This window comes from Neofelis nebulosa, chromosome 13 (genome assembly GCF_028018385.1).
Source record: "Neofelis nebulosa isolate mNeoNeb1 chromosome 13, mNeoNeb1.pri, whole genome shotgun sequence".
Taxonomy (NCBI): Eukaryota; Metazoa; Chordata; class Mammalia; order Carnivora; family Felidae; genus Neofelis; species Neofelis nebulosa.
This window is the reverse complement of record NC_080794.1, coordinates 271,810-282,543: the sequence shown is the minus strand read 5'-3', so window position 1 is coordinate 282,543 and position 10,734 is coordinate 271,810. Positions and strand designations below refer to the sequence as shown.

The 10,734-nt window shown below is 47.6% G+C and overlaps 1 protein-coding gene across 1 annotated transcript; it reads right to left on the bottom strand.

Annotated features, from left to right (window-relative positions):
• Positions 1-6,122: 6,122 nt before the first annotated feature.
• On the bottom strand, positions 6,123-9,683 carry LOC131493655 (serine/threonine-protein phosphatase PGAM5, mitochondrial-like). The gene is made up of 3 exons (XM_058698259.1): positions 9,653-9,683; positions 6,477-7,463; positions 6,123-6,313 (listed from the first exon to the last, which is right to left on the bottom strand). The coding sequence occupies exons 1-3, from the start codon at positions 9,681-9,683 to the stop codon at positions 6,123-6,125; spliced, it is 1,209 nt and encodes a 402-aa protein (XP_058554242.1).
• Positions 9,684-10,734: the final 1,051 nt, after the last annotated feature.

Below are 10,734 nucleotides of genomic sequence, written 5' to 3'. Positions count from 1 at the left end.
TAGAACTACCCTGCAAGGGCAGCTGGCTGGCTCAGTGGGGGAGGTAAGACTCTTGATCTCAGGGTTCTGAGCAGAGGCCCCACGTTGGGTTTACTCGAAAGAAAAAACTAAAAAACATTAAAAAAAAAAAAAAAAAAAGAACCATCCTATAATCCAGTAATCACGCTATGGGATATTTAGCAAAAAAAATACAAAAACATTAATACAAAGGGATGCTTGTACCCCTATGTTTACAGTAGCATTATTTGCAATAGTCAAATTACGGAAGCAGTCCAAGTATCCATCAATAAATGAGTGGATTAAGATGTGGTATAAATATGGAGCGCCTGGGTGGCTCAGTCGGTTGAGTGTCTGACTTCGGCTCAGGTCATGATCTCACAACTTGTGAGTTTGAGTCCCGTGTCGAGCTCTGCTGACAGCTCAGAGCCTGGAGCCTGCTTCAGATTCTGTGTCTCCTTCTCTCTCTGCCCCTCCCTGATTTGTGCTCTGTCTCTATGAAAAATAAAAAAAAAAAGATGTGGTATAAATATATATGTGTGTGTGTGTGTGTGTGTGTGTGTGTGTGTGTGAACACACACACACACACACACATATATATATACAATGGAATATTAAAAAAATAATTTAAAGCATAAAAGCGACCCAACCCATGGTTGCAAGTTCTGGAGATGGAAAAAAAGGGAGCCAGGATTCAAGGAATGTAGGGGCCTATAGAAGCTGGAAATGGCCCTCAGCTGGCAACCAGCAAGGTTGGGCCCCGAACCCTATCACCATGAAGAAATGAATTTTGTCAACAACTGGAATAAGCAGGAAACCAGCCGTCTCCCAGACCCTTCGGAAAGGAATGCAGCCCTATTAACACTTTGGGTTTAGCCCAGGGGCGAGACCCGTGTCAGGCTTCTCACCTACAGACCTGCAAGAAAATAGGTTGGTGCTGTATGAAGGTGCTAAGATTGTGCTGCTCTACCACAGTGGCCAGAGAATTGGACCCAGCAAGCGAAGACAGGAAGGATGTGGAAGGGGGCCTGAGAGGGGCGGCTGAGATGCTCTGAGCACCCATTTCTTGCTCCAGTTACCTGAATATGTTCCCTTTGTGGAAATTCACTAGCTGGACACTTATAATCTGGGAGGTTTTCTGCACACAATAAAAAGTCTACCCTAAAACAAGCCAATGTAAGGATCTGTTCATTGAGATCAACGCTCTAGGTATGGGGGAGTCATTTCTCTTGGGGCTTCTTAGAAGCACACAGAACTCCTCCCAGAATTTCTCACTTGACAGGCAGTAGGTAGCCTCCTGCTGCTTTGAAGTTCACCCCTAGGGGGGCATCAGTACCCTCAAACTTGTCGGCTGTGTGTGGGCTAAGGAGGTTCCTTAGTAATCTGACGTGGGCCAAGGTGATACAGTGTGGCCATCTGCTCATAAACATGCAAAAAAATAACCTGAACAGAGTATTTGCAAAGTGAGTTAGCAACACATGAAAAAGGATAATATACCACGTCCAAATTGGGTGTGGTCCAGAAACGCCCCCATAGCTTCGTATTTGAAATCAATCCATATAACTTATGCCATCAACAGAATAAAGAATAAAAATCAAATGACCATCTAAATAGGTTCCTGAAAAAATGCTTGATAAAATTCAACATCAATTCCCGACTTAAGAAAAAAAAGGGGGGTGCTTGGGTGGCTCTGTCGGTTAAGCGACCGACCCCGGGTCAGACTCTGTGCTGACAGCTCGGAGCCTGGAGCCTGCTTCGGATTCTGTGCCTCCCCCTCTCTCTCTGCCCCTCCCCAGCTCATGCTCGTACTCTGTCTCTGTCAAAAATAAATAAACTTAAAAAAAAGAAAAACAAAAAAGAAACTTAGCAAACTACACATAGAAAGAAAAGTCCCTATTTTGACAAAAACAAACAAATGAAAACTTTAAATCAAACAATGTACCTCATGCTAAAGTGTTGCTGTCTGAAATTGGGAATGATGGGAGGTCCTAACTGATTCAATATGTCAAGGAAATAAATTAACATGAATGTTAAGTAATAATAATAATTAGAGAGACAGAGAGATACACAGAGAAAGAGACAAATACAGAGACGAAGAAAGAGAATCCAAAAGAATCTACATATAATCTTTTGCAAAGTCACTGAATTTAAAGCCGTTGTGCAAAAATCAAGCCTGTGTTTTGTTTATAACAGCAATGACTGCGTGAATAAAATTATACGCACACAAAAAGGCTACAGCCTTTGAAAGAATACACTTCGAATATGTAAAAATAGGGGCACCTGGGTGGCTCCCTCTGTCAAGCCTCCACCTCTTGATTTCAGCTCAGGTCACGACTTGAGGGTTGGGAGATGGAGTGCGGCACTGGGCTCCAGGCTGGGCATAGGGAGCCTGCTATGATTCCCTCTCTCTCTCCCTTTCCTTCTGCCCTTCCCTAGCTTGTGCTCCAGCACACGCTCTCTCACTCTCAAAAAAAACAAACAAAACAAAACAAAAAACAAGAAAACCCCACTAAAAACAAACCTAATAAAAACGTACAAAACCTCCACACACAAAAAGTAGAAAACATAACTGAGAGGAATTTAAAAAACTTAATAAATGGGAAGGAGACGTAATGGATCGTAGCCAAGATGTGAAAAAGTCGGGGCAGCTGGGGGGCTCAGTTGGTCGAGCATCCAACTTCGGCTCACGTCACCATCTCACAGTGCGCAAGTTCCAGCCCCACATCAGGCTCTGCTGTCAGCTCACAGCCCGCTTTGGATCCTCTGCCCCATCTCTCTGTCTTGCACTCTCTCTCTCTCTTTCTCAAAAACAAATAAACCTTAAAAATATGCATGTTTGAAAAAGTCAGCGTGATAAAGACCACCACCAAATGTATGTATAGGATCCACAGCAACCTCAAGTAAAATCCTCATAGGGTGTGTGAGTGTGCGTGTGCGTGTGCGTGCGTGTGTGTGTGTGTGTAAGTTTAAAAGCCAGTTCTAAGATTTATGGGAATATAAAAGACAAAAATAGATAAGAAAATATAGGAGAAGGAGATAGTTGGAAGACTAACACTATCTGGATAGAGATTTGTTATACAGATGTTAACAACTATGACACTGTGGTACCAGTACAAGGATGGACAAATAAGGACTAGAGATTCCAGAAACAGACCGATGTTCTCTTTGGACATTTGATCTCTGATGGGAGGCACTATGAAAAGTTGAGAGAGGACAATCTTTTCATTAAAGGGTTGTGGTTGAGTTATATATTAATAAGTGGGGGGGGGGGGATGAAACTTGATTCCTACTCAAATAATATGCACAAACATCATTCTTGGTGAATTACACATCTAATGTAAAAAGTAAAACAGGGGCGCCTGGGTGACACCGTCGGCTAAGCGTTTGAATTCTGCTCAGGTCATGATCTCACAGTTTGTAAGTTTGAGCCCCACCGTGGGCTCTGTGCTGATAGCTTAGATCCTGGAGCCTGCTTTGGATTCTATCTCCCTCTCTCTCTGTCCCTCTCCTGCTTATGCTGTCTCTCTCCCTGTCAAAAATAAATAAACATTTGAAAAAAGAAACAGCAAAACAGTAAAAGTTTTTAGAATACAACAGAGGAGAATATCTTCATGACTTTGAGCAGGAAATAATTTCTTAAAGGATACAAAAGGTACTAACAACTAAGGAAAACATTTAAAACTGGGAATAAATGAAAATTAGGAATATCTGAACATCAAAAGACAGCATTAATTAAAAAATGAGGGAGAGGGGCGCCTGGGTGGCGCAGTCGGTTAAGCGTCCGACTTCAGCCAGGTCACGATCTCGCGGTCCGTGAGTTCGAGCCCCGCGTCAGGCTCTGGGCTGATGGCTCAGAGCCTGGAGCCTGTTTCCGATTCTGTGTCTCCCTCTCTCTCTGCCCCTCCCCCGTTCATGCTCTGTCTCTCTCTGTCCCAAAAATAAATTAAAAAAAAATAATAATAAATAAATAAATAAATAAAAAATGAGGGAGAATATTTTGAATTACGTATTTGACAAATGAAAAATCATATTGAAATGAAGGCCTCAGTAAATTTAAATGAATGAATGAATGAATGAATGAATGAATAAAAGAAATGAACGCCCCAGATTTCCTGCTCTGTTTTCTAAAACATTTAGCGTATGTGGGGAGCCTGGGTGGCTAAGTTGGTTGAGCATCCAGCTCTGCCTCAGGTCATGATCTCACGGTTCTTGGGTTCGAGCCCCGTGTCAGGCAGGCTCTGTGCTGACAGCTCAGAGCCTGGAGCCTGCTTCGGATTCCGTGTCTCCTTCGCTCTCTGCCCCTCCCCCACTCGCACTCGCACTCTGTCTCTCAAAAAAGTAGATGTAAAAAAAAAAATTTTTAAAAACACATTTAGTGTATGTGAGTGCAGTCATTTTCAACCATTTAAGGACTTTTTTAAATGTATGCATAGGCACACGTGAGTGTTCACTTATATATGACCGCACCCACATGATTGTTGTCTTGCCTTTGGTATACATTCCTTGAAAAGAATTTACAAGGACAGAATTCAGTTTTATTATGAAATAAATTTGTATTTAATCACAAAATATAAATTCTTTGGAGAAATGGAAACTAATATATGTCAAGTCTTAGGGAGACGACGCCTTGGTTTCCTAGGGTCCCCTGGCAGTAATCACTATGTGAAAGTTGAAAATGTCAAGTTTAAAGTGCCTTTTTCTGTCTATCCTTCTCCCTTGGTTGACATATTTTTAAATTCACATTTTCTTTTTTTTTTTTTTCAACGTTTTTTATTTATTTTTGGGACAGAGAGAGACAGAGCATGAACGGGGGAGGGGCAGAGAGAGAGGGAGACACAGAATCGGAAACAGGCTCCAGGCTCCGAGCCATCAGCCCAGAGCCTGACGCGGGGCTCGAACTCACGGACCGCGAGATCGTGACCTGGCTGAAGTCGGACGCTTAACCGACTGCGCCACCCAGGCGCCCCTAAATTCACATTTTCACATCGAACAATAAGAATAATATGTACACGTCTTTGTTTCCTAAAAAAGAGATGGTAAGTCATCTATGCTGAGGATGGAGAAGAGGATCTCAACCAGGCGAGCCATCATAGAACGTTCCAGAAAAACGTGGAACTGGCCTGTAAGTGGCAATTCTTACTGCCTTGTGAGCCAGTTGTTACATCAGCTTTTTTTTTTTTCTAACATTGGACCCATCTTAGAGGAAAGACTGTAGGAGATGAGAGCTCATGCTCTCTCGTTCATGATTTTTCCAAGCAATGACGTTTTTGAGAGGCATACTGAAGGCGTTAATATTTAGTAAAAGAAATCTCTCCTTCCTCGTAATCAGCCTTGTCCCCACCCTCTTCCAAACTACTGGGCTAAGGCTGCATCACAGCTGTGCAAAAATCCTGTAAAGAGACAGATGTGCTTTGACCAGCAGTCTCTATTCCCAGCGGGAAGTTCTCCCCAACTTTGTCAGAAGGGCCGATTTACACTTTGCTGAATTCTTGCAGGAAAGTTTTTGTTCTGCTTATTTGTTAGCACTCTGGAGAGTGCTAAGGGGAGAGACCACACCTTAGTCCAGTTCTATTGAGGATGGGGGTGGGTGCGGGGGTGGGGAGGGGGGAGGAAATGGTGGTAATGATGGATGGCTGGGCCAATTTTTGACAAAGATGTTTACTCGGGTTTTTTTTTTTTTTCAAACCAGTAAAATAAAATTTTATTTTGCAGTTATTTCCAAAGTTACAGAGAAATGGATCAGATGTCCCAATTAGTCGCACTGATTGCAGAAAATGTTCATAACCACTTCACAGGAGTTGTAGTTTCCCCTAAATTGACAGAATACTTGGAATGGACACATCGCGTCTCAACAGTTTAATCCGTAAGTGTAAAGGATTAACAGCCAGAGGCCGACTGAAGTGTCTAGTATTCTCCTGAAACAGGACCCTGGCTGCACTGTCGCTCTCCGGTCCCCTCCTTCACCCGTCAGGCTGCCCCGAGGTGCTGGGAAAGGCCTAACAACACAGGGGAGTTCAGACCCCGTGGTGTCACAGGTGCAGGCCCCCAGACTGAGTGGTTACCAAAGCAAGAACCCAGATGAACAGAATCTTTCACTGACAAATATTGAAGTGATAGAGAGAGTCTTAAGAAATGAGAAGAACGTAGGACAAGTTCTGAACGGAAGTGCTGGCGGCCCCTCCTCCGGGGAGCCCCTCGTGCCTAATGGCCTTTGCCGACAGCCTCAAGGGGCTCCCGTGGCCAACAGCGGTCATGACCAAAGACGCCTGTGCAAACTGGCCGTAGTCCCCGCAGACGGCGGCAGTGAGGCCCCGTCCTGGCAGACGGGGCAGAGAACCCCAAGAGAGAAATCAGGCTGATCTGTTCGGGACGATTCCCCTTTCCATCCTGGGCCGGAAGTACAGACCGAAACGCCCCATTTTAGACACTAAAGACGTGCGCGCTTTTTCACCTTCCTCCCGGAGGAGGAACAGCGGCACCGGCACCGCAGTGCAGCCTGTGGAGGGAAGACAGGGAAGGAGCCGCGTCCGTGGCGGCACCCGGGCGAACCAGGCTGGGGACCCAGGGAGCAGGTCCTCCAGGCAGCCCTCGGTAGCCGGAGATCTTGTCCAGAGGCACGAACCCCGTGTCCCCGAGGGCCCTGAGCGCCCCTCGGCCACCAGGCCGAACCACCAGGTGGCTGATGCTGCTGTCGTTGCGAGAGAGGTGGAGCCAGACTTCCGGGGGGAACGGCAGCGCCCGGCACACGATGTAGCGGATGACGCTGGCATGGCAGCTGAAGATCACATAACTGTCCTCCCGCTGCTTGGCGTCTGCCCGGTGGATGTAGTTCCGGAAGGTGGCCTCGATCCGGGCCCCGTCTTCGTAATACTGCACAGCCTCGGGCTTCCAGTGGGACACGGGTGGGTCGGGCTCGATGGGGGCGCCTTCCCTCCGCAGGTCTGTGCTGACCTTGGAGACGCCTGGCAGGTGTTTGCTGACGACAGCAGTGGTTTCGATGGTCCGGGTCATGAACGAATGGACAATTTTATTAAAGTTCAAGCCCAAGCTGGCAAGTCGCAGCCCCGTCGGTTCAGCCTGTTCACGACCCAGGGGCGTCAGCGTGCGGTCCTTTTCCTGGGAAGCATCCACGTGGTTCTGGGAGTGCCTGGTGAGGAATATGTGTCGCCTGGCCTTGGCTTTGTCGTGGTCCAGCCTGGAGGCCAGTTCTTCTTCTCCAGATTCCGGGTTCCTCTTCCGCAGGTTCGCCAAGGACAGCGGTTCTTGCCTGTCCCAGTTGGAGTCCCAGACGCCCGGCCCAGGGCCCGCGGACCCCGCCCACACCGGCACCTGGACCACACGCGGCTCCGCGTCCCTGCCCACGCGGGGCTTTCCCACCGCCACAGCCGAGGAGAGCAGCGCGGCCGAGCCTCTGGCCAGGCAGCGGGCCGCCAGCTGCAGCACCTGTAGGAATGCCAGGCCCGCGCCTTTCCCACACCGGCTCAGGGCAGACGCTCCTTTTCAGGTTTTAATTTCAACATCGCTTTCTAGGGCGCCCTGGGTGGCTCAGTCGGTTGAGCGTCCGTCTTCGTCTCAGGCCATGATCTCGCGGCTCGTCAGTTCGAGCCCCAGGTCGGGCTCTGTGATGACAGCTCAGAGCCTGGAGCCTGCCTCAGATTCTGTGTCTCCCTCTCTCTCTGCTCCTCCCCCACTCACACTCTGCCTCTCTGTCTCACAAATAAATAAAAACATTAAAAAAAACAAACATCACTGTCTTCAGAAGGCCTTCCCTTACCCCCCCAGCTAAATCAGCCCCACTCACTCTCTACCACGTGACCTTATCTTATCTTTGTCATTGCCCTTATCAATACCTGCCATTGACTTATTTACTCATTCCGCCCAGCAAGATCCTTGTCTACCTCCATTGCCAAGACCAGTGCCAGGCCCCAGAAGGGGCTCATGTTTGACCCGCCGACTGCTCTGTGCTAGTGGATGGTTTTCCAAAGCCAGTAGTTACATGAATTTCATGCTCACATTCTGGTGGTGTTTAAGTACACATCTCAGTACCCTTATGATTTTCCATTTTAAGGACACAAAAGCATGAATCACATTCTTTTTCTTGTTTTTAATTTTATAGAGAGCGCATGCATGAGCGAAGCAGGTAGAGAGAGAAAGAGACAGAATCTTAAGCAGACTCCACAGTCAGCATGGGGCCCGATGTGGGGCTCAATCCCACAATCCTGAGATCGTGACCCGAGCTGAGATCAGGGGTTGGATACTCAACCAACTGAGCCACCCAGGCGCCCGAAGAGTGAATCACTTTCCTTAGGCACCACCGTGACTTGGGGAGAATTCTGGATAGAAACGCATTTCACGATTAAGAGGTCAAAACGTCTTTAATTTTTAGGAAATGACCCCCGTCTGCCCTGAACCGTCATGCCATTATCACCGGCTTCAGAAAAAGCATCTGCAAGGCAAACATGAAAAAGTATAAGTCTAGGAACTGGAAGATCAAATCTAAGCTAAAATTGTGCTCAAACAAGGCAAGGCCTTTTAGTTCTACCCTAATAGTACCTTCTCACAAGTTCCAAAGTTCGGAATCAGAGACATGGCCTCACAAAAGCTGGTGGACAACCTCAGTCTCTCAGTACACTGCCTGGATCCTTGTGCTGGCTCTCGGAAAAAAAGTTAGGAGGTGACACCTTTCATTTTTCAAGGTCAACATTTTGTCTTTAAGAAAGCACAGAGGCTTTTCTGCAACAAACACAGACCACTAAGACTTTCTGGGCTGAGATGCTGTCCCTGGCCCTGCTTTGTCTGAGTCACCCAGGGCAGCACCCCAACGGCCAAGGACAAGTGGAGGGAGGAAGCTGCTCGTCCCACTCCAGCTGTGAACCACCAGTGAGAGCCACTCAGCAGGTCTTCAAGGACCTAGGACCCTACTAGGTGGGGACAGCAAAGGTTGGGGGGCCGCGGGTGTTGTGGTTATGCTCTCAGAGACTCAAGTCCGTTGTGTTACCTGACGCGTATTTTTCCCCCAAGGGCTGGTGAAACCTAGAGGAAATACCCGTTGCCTCCCTAGTCCCGGCTGTTTATTTCCACACAGAGATGTCACTGCTCTGCCTATGCCCTCCAGGATTTCCCACCCAGAGGTCTGACACAACCAACCATCAAGGTGCAGTCTCCTTACCAATCTGCCCTGGCCACCGTCACTGCTCGCCATACCTGATGCCCAGACTGGCCCAGGTTTCCAGGTTCCCTGACTTTCTCTTGTTTGGCAATAGGACAGAAGAGCAGAAGAAGAGAAAGGTGACCCTGTGTGGGTGGCTTCCAGGCCTAGGATTAAGCTGAGACCAAGAGCAGGGAAGTCAAGGCTAGTCAGATCAGAAATGAACAAGCCAGGGGCACATGAGCCAGCTTTCTCGAAATAAATAACTTTAAAAAATATAATTTAAAAAAAACTGAATCTCTGGAATCAGGATGTATCTCTGAAATCGGGATGTGTCTCGCCATAAATGATGTGTTTGGCATTCCATCATTTAAATGGTCTTAGTTTTAGGTGATACAATAAAGTCATGGTAAGTGAAGTGAGACTCAGCTTTCCCAGCACGCCGGAGGGTGGATTTAGAAAAGGTTACAGAGGATGGGTTTCCAGAAAGTTCCTCCAGCTTCGCACCACAGCACCTTCTCCACAGGCAGTGAGCCATGGCTACGCTCTCCCTACCAAGGGTGGGGGGGTGTAGCTTCCCAATCTTTTCAGGAGCTTTCCCCATGTGATCTGACACCAGCCCCCGCGGGCAGATGGCGGGGCGAGACTAAAGACAGAGGCAGGCCACTCCGTGGTGGCGAGAAGCAATTTTAATAAGACCAAAGGGAACTTAGGAGGTTTGTCTTGGGCTCAGCAAGAGAAATGAATCCTTGCACCTGTCCTCCAAATCTTAAAAGTTTACAAAGAGGCTCTGACTGGGCTCAGTCACATGTACTGTGCCGGCATTTTCAGCATCTCAAGGCTGTCCTCGGAGCAGCCTCTGGGAACAGAAAGGACAAACGGAACCCACATTTCAAGAACAGGAGAGGGGGCTCCTGAGTTCTGGGGTCCAGCTCAAGTCACATTTCCCAACTGGTGGGGAGGCCTTCCTTGGGCGCCCTCTCTCGGCATTAGTGGTGGAGGCTGCACCTTATATCTGCTATTTCTATATTCTTCACAGTTCCCTTTCCTTCTTATTAGTCTCGGGTAAGGGGTGGGTGTGGGAAGGCCACTGTAGTTCTTTTTTTTTTTTAATTTTTTTTAATGTTTATTTATTTTTGAGAGAGAGAGACAAAGCGTGAGTGGGACAGGGGCAGAGAGAGAGAGAGACACAGAATCCAAAGCAAGCTCCGGGCTCTGAGCTGTCAGCAAAGAGCCCAACGTGGGGCTCAAGCCCACGAACCAGGAGATCGTGACCTGAGCTGAAGTGGGAGACTTGACCAACTGAGCCACTCAGGCACCCTGGATGGGGGGGACAAAAGCTTTATAATGAAAGAAGAGCGACACAGCCATGAGGCAGGAACAAGAAAGGGTATTGCTGTTGTAATAATTTGTTACATAGGTATCCAAAGACCACATCCAGAAAACTTGCTTCTGGTAATTAAAAGCAAGCCAAGAGCCAGATTCAACACAAGCACCTTTGCCTCGACCCATAAAATCTGTGTATGTTCACGAGCATCCCTTATTCAACGTACAGACAGACAGAGGTGTGTTACATGTTTACTTGTATG

Bases quoted from the DNA above. Each gene is read 5' to 3' on its own strand.
- LOC131493655 (XM_058698259.1), bottom strand. From the start codon at position 9,683: ATGGCTCACTGCCTGTGGAGAAGGTGCTGTG. The intron at 7,464-9,652 runs GTGCGAAGCTGG...GGTGTGGGAAAG, and splicing joins CCTGTGGAGAAGGTGCTGTG to GCGCGGGCCTGGCATTCCTA. The intron at 6,314-6,476 runs GTGCCGCTGTTC...CCCGTCTGCCAG, and splicing joins CAGGCTGCACTGCGGTGCCG to GACGGGGCCTCACTGCCGCC.